General features: G+C 27.9%; 1 protein-coding gene and 1 long non-coding RNA gene across 6 annotated transcripts; one reads left to right on the top strand and one right to left on the bottom strand.

The window, feature by feature from the left end:
* Positions 1-789: 789 nt before the first annotated feature.
* Positions 790-24388, bottom strand: LOC107165228 (uncharacterized). Of its 5 annotated transcripts, none has more exons than XM_089227283.1 (9): positions 23929-24388; positions 22620-22742; positions 11658-12155; positions 8887-8977; positions 7462-7665; positions 3951-3988; positions 3184-3252; positions 1995-3117; positions 790-1517 (listed from the first exon to the last, which is right to left on the bottom strand). In XM_089227283.1, the coding sequence occupies exons 1-9, from the start codon at positions 24037-24039 to the stop codon at positions 1426-1428; spliced, it is 2349 nt and encodes a 782-aa protein (XP_089083409.1). In that variant the 5' UTR covers positions 24040-24388; the 3' UTR covers positions 790-1425. The 5 variants fall into 5 exon arrangements, with proteins under 5 accessions (XP_089083409.1, XP_089083410.1, XP_089083411.1 ...); XM_089227284.1 differs by having other exon boundaries at positions 11658-12143; positions 23929-24386; XM_089227285.1 differs by lacking the exon at positions 23929-24388 and adding an exon at positions 23097-23255.
* Positions 24389-24521: 133 nt separating this feature from the next.
* On the top strand, positions 24522-25629 carry LOC149055544 (uncharacterized). Its single transcript, XR_016191637.1, has 2 exons — positions 24522-25256; positions 25354-25629. It is a non-coding gene; the product is annotated as an uncharacterized LOC149055544 (long non-coding RNA).
* The last annotated feature ends 431 nt before the right edge of the window (positions 25630-26060 follow it).

Below are 26060 nucleotides of genomic sequence, written 5' to 3'. Positions count from 1 at the left end.
GATTCCAACATATCGTTCAGAAATTGTGAAAATGTCAACATTTTTGAATGACCTTCGACTTTTCAAAATCTAAATACCTATATATATATTTTTTTTTAAACGCACCCTCTTACCTTCAGAAATATGGTCATTTATCGCAATTCAATTTTGTAATAGGTATTTTTACTCTGGAACCAAAATTGAGCGAGTCCTACTCAGACTGGACATAAGACATGGCAAATATTCGTTCACTAGTTAATATAGTGTGCCGTTAGTTTTGATTCTAGAATGAATTGACCTATTATCAAAGTTTTAGGTAAGAACATTATCTGCTTTCTTTTGTTGGTCTTAAACGATATTATAATTTTCAAGTGAATTATAAGTACTTCCACTGGGAGGCTTCTAGCTTCTACACTCTGTTATCTCTATTTGTTTTGTTTCTTTTATTTATATCAATCACCTCGGTTGTTATTGTTCTTTATTCAACAGATTGAATAAAACATTCTATGAAAAAAAAAAAAACAAAAAATGTGTTATGAGTAAATTATACCTAAAAAATTAATAATTAATATTTAAAAATGTTCATAATTCACTTCAAAATTTTAATACTCAGAAATAATTTAACCCAACCGATGAATAAACTTTTTACAACAATATTTTTAATAATAGCGATAAAATATACCTTGCCATCTCTTATAAACACCCTAGCAAATTATTACAAAAATAAATATTGTATTAATATTTTGTCACTATTCACTTGGAGTATATTATAATGTAATAAAAACAATTAGGTTATATAATTTCCTGAAATTATCTGTTATCAAATCAGTTTATTACAGATGAGTTACACATAAATATAACTGAAACAAAAACCTAACACATGATGTACAAAATTATTCGTAAGGTAAACAAATACAATTTTTAAGTTTTGAAACAAATAAGTGTTGTAAGTACATCAAAAAAAAAAAAAAAAAATGTTAATATTGACGTGTTAACCACCAACAACTTGAATAACTCACAAATTTAACTTTGTGGCCTTTTAGTTGCCTTCAAAATATAATTATCAATTTTAAATAAGCGAAACAAACTTGAACGTACAAACTTAACAAAAGAAAAAATGTAATGACCTTTTTAAATTAACAATCATATACACAATATTTGCTGAAAAAGAAATATTTTAAGTGACACAGGTCATCATTTTAAATTAATGTTTTTTGTTTTTTTTTTCAAGAAGAGTAATTTTTAACACTGTTTCTTAATATGTATATATATATATACATACAAATTACATACATAAATAATTACTATGGTATATAAAAATGTATCGAAGAATATTAACGAATTCTGTAGAATTTTTTTCTATTTTTTTTTTCATCATTTATTACAAAATATGATTAGTTGTCGAACACAAATTATGTTTATTCATAACATTATTTGGCAAAAATTTCATATTTCTCCTAGAACACCACTGTTATCTCGTTTGTATTCCAAAATGTTGGATCTACCATTGATTTTCTCTTTTTCAACATCTTGCCAAGCTAGAAAAAAAAAAATTAACTTAATATTATATCATATTAAAACAGTTCATGTACAGTATAGGTACTGTTGTTTAGTATACTACGTATTATACCAAAACATGAATATTCAAACAAATTGAAAAAAAATAACATTTAATTTCTCATTAATTATTAGTTTTCAAATAATAAATTAATACACCATAACTCTTAGGGGAAAAAAACCATTATGTATTATTAAATTATATTACTTCAATTAAATCATATTTATTTCAGAACTAAAATAATTGAGCAAAAAATGAGGATTTCTGTTAATTGAAACTATTCATTTGAAGATTTAACAATAATGATAGTAATAATAAATATACAAGAAGCTAAAAAAAATAAAATATTTTCCAGTTTTATAATTAATTCTTACATTTTATATTTTAAAAATGTGGCTTATCATGTTTTATAGTATGTATTATTATAGATTAAAAATGCAATTTAATTTTTAATTACCTTGTTTGATAAACAATATCACTTCTTTATAGTTGTACTCTATAGGCATAGGAATTGGTGCTGGAGGTGAGTAATCATTAGCACTATCACACAGTAAATTTTGGTCAATTTCAAATCCAAAAGACAGGCTTGTATCCACCTCATACTTATTATACATAATTGGGCTTTGTTTTTTCTTTGACGGTACACGCACAGTCAGCGAGGCGCTCTGTGGGGGGACCGCTGCAGGAACTTTGTTTAAAACGGCAGTCTTTTTAGCGGTCTCAATATCCGCTTTTTGGGGTTCATGCACAATATATGTGACATGCACATCCCCATTGATACATTCATTATTGTAATTTATATTACTCGCTATGCTGTCAGTATTTCGTTGCGGAAGTGCAACAGTAACTGTTGGTATTGACTCTTCAGAAGTGGTAACTACACAGGCTGGTTTAGTCAAATCAGTTTTAGGAGCGTCTTTGTATGATGGCTGTTTAGAAGGTGTAGATGAGGCAGGCAGAGAGTGTACAGAATCTAGATCAGAGTTGTCTTCAGATTTGTCAGAATGAGGCATTGAAGATGTGGATTTCCTTCTTTTTTTATTTTTTACACTTTTAGGTTGTGTGTACTGTGACAATAAATATGAGTCATGAGGAGGAAAGTTACTAGTGGTTGTATTTAATTTATTTTGTGATTTCTGTTTTTTTCTTCTCTGTTTATTGGTAACCAACAAAAAATCAGCAGAATCTGTATCTTGTGACTCTGATGATAAAACATCAAGTCTCTGTTCAGTAGATGCAAACTTCTTAGAAGATTGATTTTGTTTTGGTACTTTTTTTTTACTTTTTTTACTTATTTTAATTGATTTAGACTCATCGTCTGAACTATCCATATGTTGAAAGACTGTGGTAGATACTTCTTCAACACTATTATACTTGGTCATTTTCATTTTACCATTTTTTGGCCTACCACAATCATCATCAGAACCTTTTCCATTTCGACTTTTTATTTTATTTTTAGTCTTACTACCTTTACTTTTTTTGCCATCACTACTTTTATCTCCAATGAACTTTAAGATTTCATCAATATTTTTATCCCCTCGATATCCTTGAATATCTTCAGAGCGAACAACTTCATCTCTCTAAAAATTAAATGTTTCAAACAAACAAAATTAAAATGCTTAAATATAATTAGTTATCAGACAAACCTTCTTTAATTCCTTCTTTTGCTTATTTCTTTTAATTGCAGTATTACTAGTATCTTCAGTATTATTTCTCTAAAAAAAATAAAACACCAAAAAGGATTAGATTTAATAGAAATATTGGCTTACTTATTAGTCATTACCATAACTTTATAATTATATAATATAATTTCTTGCAATTATATTTTTATTAAGAGTATGTAACAGTTGTATTTGTTGTCTCCGTCTTACCAGTGCGTAATATAGCAATTTTACGCTCAGCAGAACACTTGTAGCTCCTTTAGTTAAAAAATTACAGTGAATCGTCCTATTATAAAACTTGATGGTAAGAACATTATCTATTATCTGTGTTTATACGTTGGTTTATTTTCGATAATTCAATTTTTAAGTGAATTATGAGCATATAACATACAGTAAATTAAAAATGCTCATAACTCACCAAAAAATTGAATTATTGTAAAAAAAACCAACATACAAACACAGATAATGTTCTTACCATCAAGTTTTATAATAGGACGATTCACTGTAATTTTTCAACTAAAGGAGCTACAAGTGTTCTGCTGAGCGTAAAATTGCTATATTACGCACTGGTAAGACGGAGACAGCAAATACCACTGTTATGTACTCTTAAGAATAATTATTGTAAAATTAATTATATTCATAAATGTAAGCAAGTTTAATTATATACAGTTTTCCCGTATGGTATAACAATAATACTTTTTTTAAATATAAATCAAATTAAAAGTATGAAATTAAAAATAAATTAAACATACCCTATTATTATTATATGTAGTCTGTAATCCTAGGTTATCTGAAACATTGTAAAACAATACTTATCACTATTAAACAAAAATTGCAAATATGCAGCAAAAGAAAATTAAAAAATCTTTCCTAACTATTTAAAACTTAATCAATTCTTCATGATTAGTTATTAAAATATCACATCACTACAATTAATGAGGTCAAAAATAGAAAAAAAACTTATTATTTTTATGCATTAATTTATTGTATATTACTATTTAAAATAAAATAAAATAAATATTTAATATTTAATGAGATTTGATCTTTTTAAAATTAAATATTAATAAAAATAAGCAAGAGCTAAAAAAAATATTACCTATTTGTATTAAATTAAAAGGAAATCTAAGTATCATATTAGAAACAAATTCACATATTATTATATCATTTTTTAAGTAGGTAAATAAAATATTATTTATTACATCTACCTTATAAATAAGTTGAAATTATTTAATTATAATCCTTACCATACACCACAGCATAAGACCATTTACATATAAAAATACAACCAATTTGAATTTTTTGCATCTTATAGAAAAAACCAACAAAAACCACTTCAAGCAATTAAAATCAAAGCCAAAATTAAATAGTTTTAATTATTGAATAAGTGATTTGTTAATCCTACAAAAAATATTATGTGCATGGCAGTGTTGACATCAAGTCAGCTATAATGTATACTTTCCATAAATAAAATAATGTAATTTTTTAATACTTATTATTAACCACAAGATTGACTAAATCAATTTAATAAATTATAATTATTTACTTCAATTTGTATAGACCAAATGATAGCTTTTGTTTAATAGTTCAATAACTATTATATTGTGTATATAATAATAATTTAGTTAAGGTAAAAATATACTATGTATAAATAATATCCACTAAATACTGTTTATTATAAGTGAGAATCTGTCAATGATGTCAGTCGATTATAAAATGTGCTGTGTGACTTTGTAGTAATTCAAGTAAAAGTGTATTTAAATTTGTGTGCGTAGAAAACAGTACACTGTAACTTAGTACTTTTTGAATTTTTTTTTCAATTTAATATGTTGAATATGAAATTAGCTCACCGTCCATTTCTCTGAATTACCATTTTATTAGCTCATGCATGGCACACACCATACAAGTTTAATTTTTTTTTTTTAAAAGAACAATTATAGAATTATATATTTGAATGAATAAATAAATATAAATAAGTCATTTTATTGTATTAACTTATATTTCAAATCCAAAATTGACTAAAAGAGCTATTTAATCTACAGGGGTCACTGTAATAGGCATGTTAAATTAGAATTCAATATAAAATAATTGTATACAAAAAACCATTCTGTGCAAAGATGGACTATAAGCTCAAGGTATATTTTATGACATTATTGGTATTAAAATAATTTATGTTACTATTTAACATTAGTAAAACAGTAGATTAAATACTTTTTTCGGAAAAAATTGCATTTGAAGTCATTGAGAGTGAATATATACTTTAAGAGTTTCAACTTTTCAAGCGCCCACAAATATTGTTTTTAAATTACAACAAAACAAATTTGAAATTTCAAGTACCTAAGGTTATTACAATAAAATAAGAAAATTGTATTACATCAATTAAAAAAATTAAACTGAATTTTCGGTAAACTGTTTTTTATAAAGGTAGAAAAACTTATGAGAAATATTGTACTAAATGTTAAAATTTTAGATATAAAACATGCTTTATTTTTTTTTTTTTGAATTTGGTCAAAATAATTTGCAAATTTTCATGTATTTAACTAATTTTGTCAAAATTCTAATTACAGATGCTCGTAAAAGTTATTATGATATTACTCTCAATTTTTTTTATGATTTCCGCTACTAACAGCTTATGTTTATCCTTGTATTAAATTTTAACCAAGCAGAAAATATTTTCTTGACAACAAATTTTAAAAAAAACTAATAAAAGTTAAGACTGGTTATGTTTAAAAATCTAAGTTTTTCTTTAACTTTTTTTTTTTTTGATTTTTACTGACATTTAAAATTGAAACATAATTTTGATTATTTATTGTGTACACACAAAAAAAAAAATTAAAAATTCAGTTCATTTTAAAATCAATACATTCATTGTTCCTCTCAGTCTTAAATTGTAAGTCGGAGAAATTGATTGCTCAGGAATTAGTAGTCTAGTTTTGTATTCCAAAAACTGAATTAAATATTTAAAAAAATACTAAGTTAAGTTAAGGATAGAGTTTGAGGTAAAATTGTATTATCATGACAATGTTACTATGTTAAGAGGACACCACACCAGCATGTGTTGTTTCCATCTTATAAGAGCGTAACAAAGCAAATTTTACGCTCAGCAGTTCTAATTTAGCTCTGTTAGTTTAAAATTTGAGTGAATTGACCTCTTTTAAAAAATTAAAATTAACATATTATCCAGGTTATCACGTTTGCTTTATATTTTTATTTTAATGTGTGTTATAAGTATTTTTAAAATTGTAAATCTTTTATATCTTAAAATACTAATTTCTCACTTTAAAATTAAAATATAATAAAAAGACTAAGTTATAATATAGATAATAATGTTACCTTTAATTTTTATGAGAGGTCAATTCACTCTAAATTTTAAACCAACAGAGTTCAATTGGAACTGCTGAGAGTAAAATTTGCTATGTTACGCACTTATAAGACGGAAACAACACATGCAGATGTGAAAATTGTGTACAACTGCTTTTTACTGCTACCGCTATAGTCTGTAAGAGGTTTTATAGTTTTCTTGTTTCAGTTAAAAATGTCATAAGAAACTATTCAATGATACTACTGATATAAGATATTATAATCATTGATAATATAATATATGTACATATATTACATATACGGATATATCATTTGTGAGTTTGTTATTAACTAGTAAAATTTTAAGCATACAAAGTCGCAGGTTAAGTTGAAGTCTTTTTATACGCGTATGTTGGGTCCAGGTGAGTCTACAGTCTAAGATTAAGTCAAGATATTTTACTGTTGGAGTAAATGAAATTTGAGTATCTTAGAGAATGATTGCTGGACAGTGTCCTAGCTGAAGAGTAAAGGTTGTGTGATTTTATTTGGTTTAATTTACCTTAATCATCCAATTAAAAAATAGATTATTAAATATAAAATCTGATTTTCATTTTAATACTGATTAAATCCAACAAATATCTATTAAAATTTAAAACACCTATAATTCTAAAATCTCAATCAAACAAAATAGAAAGATTCCATAAAATATACTTTCAAAATTAAAATGGTTGAACAATAATAAATATTGAAATTTAATGTGTTAAGTTTTATCTATTTAATTTCATTACTGATTTAAACATATGATGGTGTTTTTAATTTTGAGTACTAAAAATATAAGCTTGATTCTAATTAACATTTTGAAAATATGCCTATCAACTACCTACAACAAATTTTACAGAAAAATAAATGAGTTTAGCAATATTAATATACTTAGAATGAATGTAATTATAGTAAATAACAAGTTACCATTTGGTGTTAAAAAATGCAAACTCATTGGTTGTGAAAATCCGTTATAAGGATTTTGATAGCAATTAATTTGGCCTCCAAATAAGTGTAACAAATGATGGTCTATCGTTTGTGCATCTTTATTAAAATCCGTTACCACTGTAGCTGGCTGATGTAAACCATTTTTCACGTCTTGATCGCCCTCACCTGAAGTCCGTGGCAGTACTTCCAAATAGAATATAAAAAGCATGCCAATTAAAAATGAAAAACAAAAACAAAACAAGAAATATTCTGCATTTTGAAAAAAGTTGGATAATTAAACAAAGAAAAACACCACACACTCCAATAAAATATCAAACAATTTATTTCTTAAAATGGAATCAATCGTTAGCAATATTTTTTTATAAGTGTTAACCACTCATATTCATATATGATTAATTAGTTGTAGATTAATTTAACTATAATTAATTGTGCCTCTGCCTTTGAAGTTAAATTAATATAATGTTTAGTATTTAAATAAAAGGTTAAAGTTAAGTTCTGTTAAGTTTCTAAAATATAATATTATTTATAGGTTTTAATAGCTGGATATACAAGTAAAATTAAAATAATTTGTTAATATTATAAAAGGTTTCTTCAGATTTAAGCAATCAAAGTTAATCAAAAATGTAATAATAAATAATAGCAAGCCTAAAAATTAAAAAAAAAAAAACTGAACAAATATTTTAAGTTTTTATTTAAGTAGATATTCTAGATTTCAATGTTAAAATATACTATTGTGTAATAATACTGCTGAAGTAATACTTTAAAATCAGATTCATTATTCAATTAATCATTGATTATTATTTAATTTCAATGTTCAAAATTTACTTTGAAAAATAAAATAAACGAAGCTTGTCAATATTATCAAGCTGCAAGAACAAAGCAAGTAATTAATTGAATCAATAATCACTTACCCAATCAGATGAAAACAAGTCTAAATAATTAATTTTAAATACATACTTCATGCGTTTTATATGAATAAAATTAATACACAATACAAATTATAAGAAGCATTGTACATATATTTTGTGTAGACAAAAAAATTGAGAAAAATAACAATATAAAATAAATATTTTATTAAATAGGTATAAGAGATTAAAGTTTCTTTATAATATATGGACTACTCGATAATAAATATTAAACTAATATATTAAAAAACCAATTACAAGTGTGTATTATTATTCTAGTCACAGACCACAAAAGAAAAGCACAATTAATTACATAGGTAATGAATAGAGAATGTGTATTTTTTTTATTGCCGTGGAAAATCTATTAAAACTTTTAAAAAGCTACTTAAGCATAAATGCAAGAACTATAATAATTTCCAGTTTGTACTTTTTAAAGCAAAATACATTTGTAGGTATAAAATATTTTATCCTTCAAAAAATTAAAAATATATATTATTACCTTTAGTCATTCCGTCTTTAGAATCTTTAGTGTATGGTGATGCATCTATTTCCATGTAGGAATCATGATCTTCATAATTTTGACTTGATTGCTGTAAAAAAACAAATAATTATAATTACAATAAAAATTACTAATAAATATTTTAGAAAAAATATGTGAATACAAAATTGTTTAATACATTAGTATCTATAGAAATTATAAATTAAGTTTTAAAAATCTAAATATACAAAAGCTACTTTTCAGCTAAAAAATGTAGCATATTTTTAGTCTGTAATAATTCATATTAAAAATAAATTATTTTTTATGTTTTTCATTTAAAAGAATATTTATTAATAATGGAAAAATTGAAATATAAAATACAATGAAAAATCAAATCAAAATTAAGTTTGTAGATATGTTAGTCATAGGATAGTTAATTAGAATAACTTGAAAACAGTATTTAAGCCACTTCACACCAATAAGATTTTATAAAAAATAAGGTATCGGATAATTGTCTTGTTTTTCTTAACTAATTTAAAAATAGAACAATGATTTCTGATTATTAGAAATATGAATCCAGTAATAAAATATTCTAAGCCTAACTTAGTTTACTACAATAACACATTTTTAAATGTTAAGTTCTGGATTATAAAAAATAAAACAGATGTTCAATTTGTTAATACATAAATATCTACATATCAATATCTCATAAATATATTTTGCAATTAGTTACTAGTGTTTCACATGTTTAATGAAAATATTCAAATTTGATTTTTTTTTACCAAACATAATCTAATAGTTTTTTATAAATGTATAATTATTGATATTGATTATAAATACTAGTATTTATAATCAATGGTATAATGTATGTGTGAAACTTTTTCATTACATGAAAAGGTGTTCAAATTAAATGCAATTTATTAAAACAAACTAAAATTTAATAAACACATTTTTACATTGTTTACAAAATTAATATTGAGTGTTCCTAGAATGTGATCTAATTATTTTTTCTATGGTCATCAAATTATATCATTTGATACAGTCAGGTGTTTAGTTTTTTTCAATTTATTATATTACTATAATTAATACTGTGAGAGCATTTCCATATACTTTGCTAATTAAAATTAAACATAAATTATAAATGCATAAAGTATAAACCAAAAAAAAAAACTAAAAAAAATATTTATTTATTTTCAATAAATGATAAGTATGCACTGATTTATATATATAATATATAATTATCTGTTCACAAACATTGTGTTTCAGTGTATTAGTAGTATAAAAGTAGTAGATACCGCCAAAAAATTTTCCATTAAAAATTAATTTTTAAAATACAAATGTTATAGAAGTTATAAATTACGACATTGATAAAATAGTACTATACCAATACCATAGTTGTAAGTTGTTTCTATATAAACTATTATGACAATTTAGATTATAAAAAATAACTTGGAATAACCAACTGGAATTTTATGTGGGTTTTATACATTTATTTAGATTATTAAAATTGGACTATCAAGCAGATTGTGGTATGTAACGAATTGCGGTGCACTATAATAAAGATAAATTGTTCTATCCATTAATTTTAGTAGAGTAATAATAAAATCATTACTCTTGTATTTGTCATGATAAAAATTTGTAGTACCTACTTTATATATGCATCAAAAAGTATTTAAAAAGTTCACAAATGTTAAGTTTTTATAATTTATAGATAAAATTAGTAACTAGCTTTTATTTTTTTTACAATATAAATTTGAATACATTTAAATATAAAATAATATGTTAAATTTATGAAATTCTATGAATTTAAAAAAATTAATTAATAAAACAGAACAATAAAACAATAAATGTTACAAATAATTCAGAAATACTAAAGAATGTATTATTGTTAGGTTTTGTATTCATAACAATTTTAAATAGACAACCATTGTAAAAACAAAAAAATTGTAGAAATAATTTACTTTAATTAATTAGTTAAAAATAGGTGGACAAACTATATTTTGAAATTTTACTGCAAGAATTTTGATTAACTGAAACAAACATTCACTGCAGTTAATAAACTGTAAGCCTTTCATTCCCATTTCATTTTTTATACTTTATTTCAACAAAATATTATGTTTATAGTTCTCAAAATAATTTTGGCTGAGATAAGAAACACTAGTCTGATAGCTTTAGTCTAATTAGCAATGTATACATAACTATATTTCTCTTGTCTTCTTATTAAATAGTTGATAATTCTAAACCTTATGTTCCTATACTATCAGAGCCTGGTTAAGGTTAATAAATACACCATAAATACACCCCTATAAACAATATTTACAAATAAAAATTATAAAAAGATTATAAAATTTTTTGATGAAAAACACAAATTAATATTGAATATACTTATAAATTATTTTTAAAATATTTCTTAGGTATTGAATTAAAAAAATTATTTATAAAAAACCATAGTAACATTTTATTTTTCAGGTAGCTGGTTTAAATATTTTGCTTCCTGGGCAAATGCTCCTTTTATCCCTGATTTAATAGGACCTATATATGGTTATTTAATAACATATTACAATGTAAACTAGAAAACATTGTGCACGTTATTGAGCAATACAAAATTACGATTAGATAGTATTAAAGAACAGACTATATACATATATATTGGTACCTAGTGACTAGAGATCAATCTTGACTTTTTCTTTAATATTAAATAAGAAATAAATCAACAGCACAGCTAATAGGATTAATTACAACACAGCTAATAGATGATTCAAGAAATTTTTTTAGAGTTAATATATATTTACCTTGCACAATAATGGTGTAGTAAATCGATCATCTATTTTAGTTTCATCTCTACCAGGACAGATTTCCAAACTTGCATGACTAGTATAATTTGACATATCTTTTACCTGAATTTCTTCATACCCAAAGTCTCCAAGATCAACCACTTTATCCACACTTTTAGCCATTTTTGATGATTCCGCGATTTTCTTACGAGTGTTTTGGGTATTTTTTTTATTTATCAATACAGATATAGCTTGTGCATGATTAACATGACTTGGCAATGAACCTCCCTCTAGTTGACGGGCGCTGACTTTGGTAGTGACACCAGAGAGCCTCTTTTTGAAGTCTGGTGCCAAATCAAAAGCTTCTAGAGAAGAATTTTCCTTGATGTGTTGGTCTTTAGATGATAACTTATCAAGATCAGTCTGACTGTCAACTAAACGTTGATTGTGCAATGGTCGTTTTACATCATCTTCTCCATTTTGAGTCACATCTTCCAGCAGATTCTGTAACATAAACTATGCAATAATTAATCCAATTTAAAAATGGTTTTGTAGTTACACCAAGGTGATGTAATATTATTATAAATGAAAATTAAAAGTAGATAAAACATTAAGAATAAAGCTTTTATTTTTTAATTTATAAGTAAATTGTATTTAGAATTATCTCTAATATCTTATAAATATTTAGCAATTTTAATTTCACTAAATATCAAACACCAAATTTAATTTCCGATAATAAAAGTCAAAATTTAATTATTATTTATCAATTTAAAGAATTGATTTACTTTTATAATAAATTATATATATTTACAATAGGTAGTTAGGTATACTTATCGTGGTTTATGATAGTATTGTATTAAAATTAAAATAATTGGCACATAGTCAAACAATTACTTTATTTTAAATCATTTTAAGTAGCATTAATTAGTGAATTATGTTAAATAGTAACAAAATTAAAAAAAAATGGATCATATTACATCATTTTATTACTTTAATTTTCAATGAAGTTAAAATGAATAAAACATAATTTACAAGGTTTATAGAGGTGTTAATTCAAATTTTAATTGTAAGATGTGGAAGAAAAGCCAGTGGATGAAGTCCGGGAGAGATAGAACTGCATTAAGATTAATATAAAGAACCATTAACATTAAACTTATTCATCCATGCATATGATCAATATTATAATTTATATTTCCAAAATCCCAACAATATTGATACTCAAGAAGTAAAAAATAACGTGACAGCCATTTTCCAAAAATATCATACAATCATTATCCATTTGATAAGAGTCTTTCTATTTATTGTTAATAGTTGGTTTATTCTTCAATAATTTTAAACAACATGATTTTGGAAAATACATTTACCAAAATACTATACTTTTAACACTAAAATATTAATTAAATACTAATAGTTGAATTGTTTATTAATTACAAACAATTAGATTAGTTTTATAGATTTTCCAATGACTTCAGAAAACACGAGACATTTTTTGATAATATAACTATGATATAATGAACTCAAAAAAAGCAGTTTATCAGTGAAATCGAATGTATGTATGTGCGGGGGGTTGTACTGGGCACCGAGAGCTTACATTGCCATCTGTATAAAACATGAACTAAGATACAAAATTGTACACTAAATAAAATCATCGTTAGCGCTGAAAACAATCAGTGTCCAATGCTCGAAACCTTTTAGTATTCGTCCCCTGATCACCGCTAACTATGACGTTTCCAGTCCATTACTCCATTAAACCTACAGGCCGTGGTCCAGCAGCCTATCATACTGTATGTGCTAATTCTTATCAGTGTCGGCATTGATCACAGAATACAGAATAACCAGAAGAAAAACTCACAAAAAAACCATGACTTAAAACTGGGTATCAACACAGTATCTGTATTGAAAGAATCTGATGACTTTGGCCTTGAAGACGGTCTCTAGGTGGGTGTGGCATACGTCAACACTTAAATAAATCATATCTATATTACCAGAGAACAATATATTATTATACAATTCTCATTGGCCATTGCGTTGTTTCTGTTTTAATAATTTCGTAACAAAGAAGGATTCACATCGATAACATTCTATAAGATTACAGATACGGTACTTAATACTACGTACTATAGGGATATAGAAACGCGATTAGCTAATCGAGTGTCTGTTCTATATTTTTCTGTAGCATTAAAGGAAAGCAATATAAATGGGGTAAAATGAAATACCTACGAAAATAATCTATAATTATAATTTCATGAAATAGTATATCAGGAAATGAAATTGAAATAATAAAGGAATAATATTTTAGGATCCTTGAAAGTATCATTCCTTTATAATACAACTTTTTTTAAATATATTTCTTCACAAGAAATCTAGTCCGAATAATTATTTTCCTGAAAGGTACGATTCCATCTTCCATATTAATATTTTCCTCATTTGTATGTGCTCCCGCTTAAAACAGTATGGTTACCCAACGAGCTATGATAAGACGACATAGGGCATGAACTGCAAGACCATTATGTAAGACTGGATACGACAAGGTTGGAGGGTTGTGGAGAAGTTGACCACGAAATGTTATAGAACAGGCGATGTGCAGGGGGTATTTTCCTTTGAACATTACTTGCGCTGTATTAGTGAACACTTTTACTACTGAACATTTTTAGCAAATATCTAGTTCCATAAAAATCCACTAAGACGGCGCTAGTAATGTTAATAGGAAAATACCCCTATTCTATAACATTTCGTAACCATAATAATTATCTCTTGTCCAGTCCTGTGTATCTTAGTTTGTGACATAGGGTATCAATCCGAATCATTGAGTAAATAATATCCGAATCTTAGATCATATATACGTATATGATCTAAGATCCGAATGCTGGTACTAGCGCTTCTAGTGGACTATTTCATTTATTCATTTTATTGTCTATTTACTGTTTAATAAATATTGTAAGCAAATAAAAAAATAAACAATAATTATAAATTAATATTTGAATAACTAATATTCTAACTAATTTTAATTTACTACCTATACTTCACCAGATCGCCAGACTTTTGGATTCAAATAGTATGTAGTGTTATAACATTATTCTAATGGCTCGTCGGGTAACCATACTATAATCCTGTTGAGAACTCAAAAATCAGCTAACCTTTAAGAAAATAAATAATTTCATTTATTCCTTAAACATTTTGTGTATGCCAACCAATGTTTAGCCAACTGACAAATTGACGCTTGTCTCCGGGCGAGCTTCGCTGATAACAATATTAATAAAATATGAGTTCCTTATCTATATAGTTATATAGTATATAACTATGTGGATAAGACGACACATAAGGTATCAATCCCGATGCCAAGCCAGCACTAGCGCTTCTAAAGGGCTATTTTATCAGGGGTATGACACTCTCACAATTCCTAATGTTATTTGAAAAAAAGTGGGGACATGTCCTTGAACTCCTGAGCACTGACATTTTGTTATTTTTGAGAATCAGCTGATGGCTCATATCATATATTTCAATAATTGATACCATTATGATATCACAGAAATGATAATAAATTATATTATAATTTAAAATTAAAATAATGTTAAAAAATAAAAATAAAATACTGTTCTATGATTTTATTAACGTGTCATTTATTCATCTAATATAATGTAGGTACATTAGAAAATACTATAAGTAAATAACAAAATAAACAATAATTATTAATAAATGTTTCATTTAATACAATTTTAACGAATTGATAGTGTGATAACAATTCTATTACGGATCGTTAGGCAATATTGCAATCTTAAATCGTGTTAGGAGCTCATGTTAAACCACGATTAAGAATTCATATAATACACTGGTTATGGAACGAGGCCGATCATAATGTAAAAAAAAAAAATGAAACTGAAAAGTGCTAAGACGATCAGCTGTTGTGTGTCAGGAACACCAGCACTATAGGTACAATAGGTACATAATAATTTAATTAGAACCATGATTATAAAAAAACGGGTAAGTCATGGATGTCGCTCTGCTATGTAGTAGGTTACAAGTGGGTTACTTGTAATGGATGTAATTAAATTAGAATCCAATGATATTATATCATTGTATACGAAAAACGATTCTGAGCTGAGACGGTTTATCTATATAAGATATATTATAGATTATTAAAAAATTTTCAAATCTTAGATTTAAAAAGAAAAACTTTTATGAATTTCTATCTAAGATAATTTTATAATTTAATTGCCGTAATTTTTACGTATTAGTCAAAAATTGATCTTTAAATGCTTATAAAAAAAAAGTGTGCCTAATTATTTTTAATATTATTCAAAAGAAAAGTGCATGGTGGATAGAATATACTTATATAAACATTCGGTGAAAATTTCATGTAACTATGGTCATTGGTCATCTGTTTTAAAATTACATCAAAAACCAAAATTGATTTGGTCGAAAACTGATTGTGCGTAAAATTTCCCATTTCCCTTAATCTTTAGTTTGTTTATCCCGATTATTTAGAAAAATATTGAGTATTTTTTACTATTGACCCCCCAAAGTACCAACTAAATTCACTTTCAGATCTAACGAGGTACTGATGTCGACAATTGAAGCACTTTTACTGCCATAAAACGTGATGACAGACACAAAAAAAAAAAAATTAATAAAAAAAAACACACATGGTAAAATCAATAGTGATAAATTAATTATATATCATTGTTAACCTACTATTACAACTTTAATACCTAAATATTGTATTATTTCTCCCCCCCCTCAATGTTATCATTGTTATGATGAATAATTTAATGATTTTTCTGAGGTAGAACTTATAGAAGGTACATAAATTAAAATAATTAAATACTATTATAGAGTTTAAGTAGTGCTATATGCTTTCCTTCCGTCCCGAAACCACGATTAAAGATAAACTATATTTGCTCATCGGACATGCGTCTAGGGACAGGGATACCGAATGGCTGCAAGATGACAGACTCTGTTATCATTATCACTTATCACAGATTTTACAATCACTATTCTAAAAATAATATATATATGATATAATTATAATACATATATATATTATATTATGTTGTTTAAAATTCCAAGTTTATTAATATTCTATAATTATCAAAAATTATGATATTCCAGTTAATTATTAATAAACTATAACCTTCATAATACATAGAAAAATTCATATATCCCGAGAGTGACACCCATAGGCCTCCATAACGTAATTAACGAAAACCATGAAAAAAAATAAAAATAAAATACGATTAAAACAGTATTCCAGGGTAGTACATCAAGAAAAGGGATGAACAAAACATTTAAAATTTTAAACTCATGTAGTAGTGTAAGTTTTCAAAATACCATACATTTAATTATACAAACAAGTTTTTTAACAAAAAGTAAAAATTCATTTTTGACAATCATTCGTTCAAACACAAATATTTGATGTACCGAGTTCATTTTACCTGCTGAATATTTAAAATAAGATAAAGTAATCCGATACTTTACTGTCACTATAGTATAATAAACTTGGAAATTTAAAAAAAATACACTACTTAGAATACAACTTGGGTAAGAATAAGGTAAGGGAAAGAAATATATTACTTTGAGAATGAAGTGATAGTAAAATCTGTGAAAAATTATAATGATAACGAAATTGTAACAATTCGGATTCCCTGTCACTGATAAAGCAGCCATGAAACAATTGGAAAAAATAACCAATAGCGCTCCAAGTGGCAGTTTCTCAATGAACCGATTATAGGTAAAAATAAGTTCTTAATGATGGCACATATTGCCGAGTAATGCAGATCGTACAACTGTATCAATAGGGTTGCAGTTTTGTACTTTTTTAAGTTGAAACCGAATCCGTAATCCGATAAAATGTTAGCAACGTATAATCCCCTTTGTTACAAAATTATAAAAAGAATACAATCCATTGACCACGAAAAATTGCCGTTTTATTTAGTCAAAGTGTTTCATGTATGGTATTCTTAGATTTAGTATTGTTTAAAAGATATTATGAATTATATCTTATGATATTGATGTAAAATATTGAATTTTTAATGTATACTTGCCCGCCCGCGACCGTGTTTAAGCCTTCGAGGCCACCCTTATCTACTTTTGCAAGTATTTAAGGTCTGATTTAGTGTTAGAATAAAGCGTTTTAGTCCCATAGACATATAAAACAACTAGACAGCCGACTATGAATTACATTCCCATAAGAACGTTGAAGTCGGGCCCCGCCATATGCCAACAGGGCAATGTTTATATATAACTCTATAAATAAGATACCTATATTGATAAATGATAGTAAATAATAATTCAAATAATGAAAAAACGAATTTCTTTTCATATTCTATAGTCAAAATGTCAACAAAAAATTAAATTACATAAAGTAGTAATAAGTACATAATATACTACAGTACAAATATTTATATTAATTTTGTTATCATTAATAAATATTCTTATAAACCATGCGATTTTGTAAACATTGTCCTGTTGGCATACGGCAGTTGACTTCAATATTATCCCGTAGTTGGCTATCTATTTGTTTTATATGTCTATGACATTGCCCTGTTGGCATATGACGGCTGACTTCAATATTATCCCGTAGTCGGCTATCTAGTTGTTTTATATGTCTATGTTTAGTCCACGACGCGCGACGTAAAAAGGGACCACTGACCGTCACGAACCTAGCGGCCGTTTTCTTTCAGTGGTCCCCAATACGCATGCCATGGCGACAGCTCATAGATAACAATACAATCTAGGTTTTAGTATTATCTATGGAACTATGGCAGCAGTTTCCAAATTATGCGTCGCAGTATGACACTCTCACAATTCCTAATGCTATATAAAAAAAGCGGGGACATGGCACAAACTCGTGGGCACTGCCATTTTGTTATTTATAAGAATCAGCTGACGGCTCATATCATATATTTCAATAATTGAAAGTTGATACCTGATACCATTATTATATAACAGAAATGATAATAAATTATATTATAATTACTAATAATAATTAAAATTAAAATAATTGTTGAACTAAGTTACAAGTTAACAGTTGTTACTTCATACTTGTTGTTAGATAGTTGCAAGCAGTAAAGGTTAGGTTATAACGTTAGGATACGATAGGATTAAAACGTAAACAAACAAACCGTTTATTGTAAAAAAAAATCGTTCGTAACAACACTCCTAAACTACCAAGTAATCATTTACAACTTCAACACTAAACCACCAAGCAGTGTCGCTTGTATACAACTTTACTGTTCTATGATCCCATTAATTCAAAATGTACAAATCAATAAATACCTAAATCACGGCTATCAACACAGGTTGGAGCTCGCGACCTTATTACGTGTCGAAGTGGAGAACAGAGGTACTAACAGCGCTAGGTGTTACTGGCCCGAAATTAACACGTCTCATATAGGATATTAGATGGTTTTTTGTTTCTATCTTCTAAATAACATAATTTAGCAATAATTAGTACATAACTAAAATTGTTGGTCACATTGTTTTCTATCGGGTGACCAAATCATATTGTTTTTATCATAGACCTATTAATAGGTCTATGGTTTTTATCACCAATATACGGACATTTATCGGCGTTATACAGTCGCGAGCTACACATTTTTTAATAACGGTTAAATGTTAAAATTATTAAACCTATACATAAATGCTTAAAAATTAAAAAAGGTTAGGTTAGATTAAAAAACTTAAAAATGGTAAAAATTTTTTAAGCAATATTAAAGACTCAAAAGTAATCATAATGACCCCTTTCCCTAATTACATTCCGATTAACAAATAATATTATTATATATACAGTTTTGTGAAGGAAAAGTTAAAAAACAAAACTATTAAATGTTATATCTGGAAATTGTATGTATGAATAAAAAATAAAATATAAATATATAGTTTATTATACATTATATATAATACAAAATATATTATAATAGTAAATATTACAATCAAGGTTAATTATTTATTGACAATGTAATTATTGCTAAATTATGTTATTTAGAAGATAGAAACAAAAAACCATTTAATATCCTATATGAGACGTGTTAATGTCGGGCCAGTAACACCTAGCGCTGTTAGTACTTCTGGTCGTTACTTCGACACGGCAGCTACACGTGCAGCATATCCGCAAGCTCCAACCTGAGTAGATAACCGTGACCTAAATCTTAATATAACCAATGTCTTATGACTTAAGTATAGTTGTAATTAAATAAATATTTTCATAATACCTATCATATTTTTTTCTGATTTTTATTTCTTTTTAGGGAGAGGCACCATGAATACACTATATTTCAAAAAAAGTAAACGCGAGGCAAAAAAATTTGGGAACCACTGATCTATGCAAACAGCCACGAGGTGTGCGATAATTAACGATATAAGCCAACACTATTGAATGCTATTGAAGTACCCAGGGAACCCTTTCATTTAGCTTATTTTAGCTGATTAGAGTTGTTATTTTTTCAACTATTTTAAGTAGTCACCATAGACATATAAAACAACTAGATAGCCGACTACGGGATAATATCAGGGTACAGACACTGTGTATAAGGGCAAAATCTGGTGACTGTGGCCTTGAACACGGCCTTTAGGAGGGAGTGGCATGCATTATCACTTAAATAAATCATATCATTATTATCACACAAAAAGAGACAGAACTGATAAAGTGTTTTGTAATGCGTTGTTTGGTTGTTTCCGTTTTTATAATTACGTAACTAAGAGGGATACACGTTGCTAACATTCTATCAGGTTACGGATACGGTACAATTTCCAATACTTCAACTGTAGCGATACAGTAACCCGATCAGCTGTTCGAGTGTCTATTCCATATTGTTCTGTGATAATATTGAAGTCAGCCTGCCGCCATATGCCAACAGGGCAATGTTTACAAAATCGAATGGTTTATAAGATTATTTATTAATGATAACAAAATGAATATAAATATTTGTACTGTAGTATATTATGTACTTATTACTACTTTATGTAATTTAATTTGTTGTTGACATTTTGACTATAGAATATGAAAAGAAATTCGTTTTTTCATTAATTGAATTATTATTTACTATCACTTATCAATATAGGTATCTTATCTATTGAGTTTTTATGTAAACATTGCCCAGTTGGCATATGGCGGCCCGACTTCAACGTTCTTATGGGAATGTAATTCACAGTCGGCTATCTAGTTGTTTAATATGACTACGGTAGTCACTTTGTAAATCATTTTAAAAGCTATTTATTAATTATTTTAGGGCGATAATATTATTTATATTATACATTTTTTTTTTTTTAATTTAGCTTTAATTTTAACTTGTATCATGGCAAAATAATTTGATGATGATCAAGTGACTGAACTATTATAAAGAATAATACAAGGCCTCAAAGAATGAACCTGGTGGATGATGATGAGATGATATTTTAAAACAATTACCAAATAATACACAAATTATTATTTCTGTATTTTCCATGTATCTATAATTTAATTGATTAGTATTATAACAATTTATAGGAATAATATTCAATACAAAATAATTTATTGAACGAGAACGAAGAAAACATAGAAAATCTTTATTTTTACTGAATGAAAACAGAATAGAAACAGAAATTGAAGGAGAAAACTTAAGAAATCTAGATGAATAAGGATTGATCCAAATTGGGAAAAGGAATGAATTTTTAAAAAACTTTTAGTCAAATGTTTAGATTTCAACATGTTAGCATGTTTTAAAGGATTTATTATATCAACTATTTAATTTGGTATAGATAATATTTGTATATTTGAAGATAAATTAAAATCTCACCTGTTATTTATTTTGAAATATTGAGTCTGATTTGGGGTCATAAATTCTCTAAATAATTTTAAATCTTGTAATTTAGAAGTTATGTTAGTCAACAAGAATGTTATTTTAATCCGCTAGTTCTCTAAGATAACTTTAAGCATCATGTCTATAAAACTTTGGTGTTTTTTAAAAATAATTAAAAAATTTAGTATATACCTTGAAACGGTAAAAGATTATTACCTGTCCATATTTAATTTTTGTATAATTTAAACTTATTTTATAATTTATAATATATTGGTAGCCTGAAATGATGGGTTTGATTTTTCTCAAAAATTCAATTTCATTATTAATCATTGAACTTCAATTTTTTAATTTTAAACAATATAATATAATGGACCATTTTATATAATGAATGCATTTGGATAAGTCAACCCATAAATACTATGTGTAACTTTATCTAAATAATCAATGGTGTTACATCTTCATTATTACCTTCTAAGTTGCATTTTACTTTATGAGGACTGTACCCATTTCACATGATAAGGTGTCAAAGACAGGTTCTTAGTTAACTAGATAAGTCCAATTACATAAGGGATGGGTTGATAATTTCTGGTAGGCTAGCTCCAGAGTCTTGATGCCACCACATACAAGATGACAGTATGACATGTGGCTACCTCGGAATCAAACCTGGGACCGTGCCCGCTAGAACATTAGTTCAGGCCCACTCGGCCATGGGTGACCTCTATGCTCTATAAACTTATCTTTTTAAATGTAAAACTTCAAAAACTATGAAAATGTAATTTGAAGTTTCTAATAAAAATATTAATATAAATATTTTATTTTATAAAAGCAATAATTTATTTCATTGGATTATAAAATAAAATGTTAAATGGTAAGAAGATTTTTTTTTTAGCCAATTACTTATTTTAGGTATTTTTTGTAGTTTTTTGTATATATAATATATATATCTCTTTCATAATTTTAAATGGAAACATTTATAATTTACTAATTGGTATCAACTAAATAGTATTTTTCTGATTATTTCTAAGTAGTTAATAAAGAATATTTAAATAATTTACTATGTTTTTTCATCATAACAAAAAATTACATATTCTATTTTAAACATATTATTAAAACCCCAGTTTAAGACCAAGATAAGTATACAAACAAATAGGAATGAACTTTGAAACAATAAGTCATCAAAATTGATATCTGTAATAATACATACGTTATATAATTCGCTTTTAGTCTGTTTAGCCGTATCATATGCGACCACTTCTTCTAATAAGGACTTAAAACTAGCAGTGTTCAAATTCGATAAATCCAGTGATAATGATTTGGACTTGTTGTTCTATAAAAAAAAAAAAAGATAAAATATAATAAATAATACACATAAACAACAAATAAATTAGAAAGGTACAATTCACAAATATCGTATTATAAGGTATTATTATTATACGTGGACGGACAGATGTATAGATAAGAAATGCATGACCTTATGATTTTTAAAAAAGGGCACTAAACAGGCCATATAACATGTAGGTACCTATACCTTATATTATTAAAACAGGTATACTAGCGTTGAGTAACAAAACCAATAAGTGTGCCCACACAAAGGCACTACTGAGTACTAAGGTACCTAGAACTTTCGATTTAAAGGGCAATTAATAAAAAAATAAAAATCAAAGGCAATGGAAAAACGTACCAGAGTAGAACACACGATGGACATACCTCAACAGTCGCCACTGTACACTCGCGCACTAACACGCATAAACGCACCGACGCACACACTGCAGTGCTTTTGATACAGAAAATTGATTACTCATTATTTCGTATATATATATATAAACATAAAGCTATATATATTATAATAGTCGGGTGGTGTTGAGGCTTTGCAGTAATATGCGTTAATATTATTATTATTATTATTATTATTATCATTTATCATTATCATTATCATCGCCACCGCCGTCGTCGTCATTATCATGATCGTCGCCCGTCGGACGCAAAAATCCGGAATAGGTTAAGTAGGAGTTCTCAATTCTGAAAATCTGAAAGTACCTATTGTGGCCTGTGGGTAGATACCTATTTTTGAATGTCAAGAAATAATGCGAAAGAAAAAAAAATTCACACGAATAAAAACGCTCAAACACACTACTCACGCAGACTGACCCGCACACGCGAACACAGACGATAACAATTATTACATATTATATTAAAATAATAATAATAATAATAATAATAATAATAATAATAATAATAATAATTACAATTATAACATACCTAACGATATCGCTTAATTCGGATAGAGGTACTAGGTGTATATAGATGGGAAAGTGAAAAACATCTCAAGAGGTGCGCGCCCTTCAGCTGTGTGCAATTGTTATTAATATTACGAATTAAGAGGCACAAATGATGACTTAGCAATATTGTGGACAACCACAGGTCCGTGTACTGTCCATTATGTACCGTATAATTTATGTACTACCGGTGACATGGTACGCCAAAGGTGTTGTTGGTGTGTTATTACTACTCACGTTCGAACAGTCGGCGGTCTCTTGGATTTTCTTTTGAACTTCGCACGCAGCCGCCGACGAGCTTTTGTCGGGGGCTTTGGGTTCGAACTTGGGTTGCGGCAACGATGCCATTAATATATTACGTCGACGACGACGACGACAACGACGACGGATGTCGGGCGACCGGCGAGGCGGCGGCTTTTACGCTACGGTGCGCGTCATCTCCACGGCGGCAAAGAACGGCGGATACGACGACAGCGGACGGTGGCGGGACGGTGACGTTTCGGAGGATGCGGTGGTGGTGAGTGGTGACGAACCGGTCATTCTAACGTCACACGCGCGGCCCGTCCGCGACCGGCAAAACTTAAGTTGCTAGTTGTTACGACGGCAATCGCGTAAAGTCGACCCGTCGGCGCACGGCGGGTAATACGCGATAACCGGTGGGCAAACCGATATAAGTATAATGTAACACTCGGTCTTCGGTGAGCACTGTGCACGTAGTAGTCGTAGTACGGACGACACTCCGCGCGCGCACCTCACACAATCACACACGTACCGCGCACACGCACACAGGCACACCACACTCGCGCCGGCGCACTCGGTTCTCACTCACGCACGCACGACCAGCGGTTCCGACGCGGGCGCACAAGCCACATGCGAGTCGCGACTCGCGACACGGCCACACTCGGACTCGGTAGTCGGCACTTCAGCAGCTGAACTGCTGAAGCCTCGAAGGCTCGAACTTAATAGTATGTCGAACGTGGAGCGTCTACTAACTGTGCAGTGTGCAGTGCAAAGCGAAATAGCGTATTAGCGGATTATCATTTATAATGTCCTTATCACTTTATCAGCCTATCAGGTAGTCGACGAAGTGGTTAATAATTGTGGAGTGTATAATTTTGTTAGGCATCTATTCTTTTCTATAAACAGTATGAACCGTACAACTTTAGTGTCGCAGTCGCCGCTGTTTTTTTGTAGAATTCTTTGATATGGTTACTGCGATGGTGGGATATCGCCATCTCGGGGTGGTCTATACCAACGGTCAAAACGGCTCCACCGCGATTTTGATGTGGGAGTGTGAGACTCATTGACCGATTTATCGTAAATCTGGATTTCTCAATTCTTCTTTCCACATCGAACCAAAGTTATAAGTGTTTCACACAGTCGTGCCGTGTTCTGTATAATATTTAATACGTTGGTGACAAAGTGTTACCATCTATGTAGCACGTGATTACTCAAAATTGTATTTAATTACACGCCATTGCATACGTTAAGTCATGCAACCAATTTGATGATATTTTTAAAAAATCCGTCCAACTTCTGGATGACGTCGATTTGTGTAGTAAAAAGTATAAATTTGAAGCTATAACTTAGTAGTATCTCGGCTAAAGCTCAAAAACTTAAATAAATTAGTATTAGCGTCATGAATTATTTTCTATTCTGTAGTCATAGATTCACGCAGTCACGCCTCAGTGCCTCACAGTAAGCGGGTAAGCCAGCTACAACGCCTGCAACTTACATGATCGAATCACAAGAAACAAACTCACAACGATAATCAATCATTTCTGATTCATGGAATACAATCAAATACATAATTTATGCCAAGAAATATTAACGTCACCATAAGGTCCTGAATCCTGATCAAAATAGAGTCTGTTTATATATTATGTTCGAATTATACAATTTCAAATTCTGAATTCAATATTGAATACTAAAAAGAAATTGAGTTATTGTTGTTGGATTTATTTTATCGATGTCTATCGCACTATTTTATGATTACTATTTTTATTTCATAATATATATTATTATTTATATTTCGAATTATAACATACCGAAAATCAAAATGTATATCTAGCAGTTCCGATTTTGTATTTTGTATTAATTAATTAATTATAAACAGTATAGTAAATGACATACAAACTTAAATCTAGTAATATACAAAAATTAAAATTTAATAGGTAGTTTAAGAAATATTCATAATAATATTTTTTAATTTAGCAAGAAAATTCAAAACAATAATTGATATTAGGTGTGTACCATGTTTCAAAAATCGAAATTCCGGACTATTAATTGCAATCAAGTTGCTAGAGTACCTACTGATGAACTAGAAAGGACAAAGGGTATGCATTTTTCTAGAAGCTGATACTCTAAAA

This window comes from Diuraphis noxia, unplaced genomic scaffold (assembly GCF_037042655.1).
Source record: "Diuraphis noxia isolate RWA-SAM2 unplaced genomic scaffold, SU_Dnox_SAM2 contig0004, whole genome shotgun sequence".
Lineage (NCBI taxonomy): Eukaryota > Metazoa > Arthropoda > Insecta > Hemiptera > Aphididae > Diuraphis > Diuraphis noxia.
The sequence above is the reverse complement of the archived record's forward strand: the minus strand, read 5'-3'. Positions and strand labels throughout refer to the sequence as shown.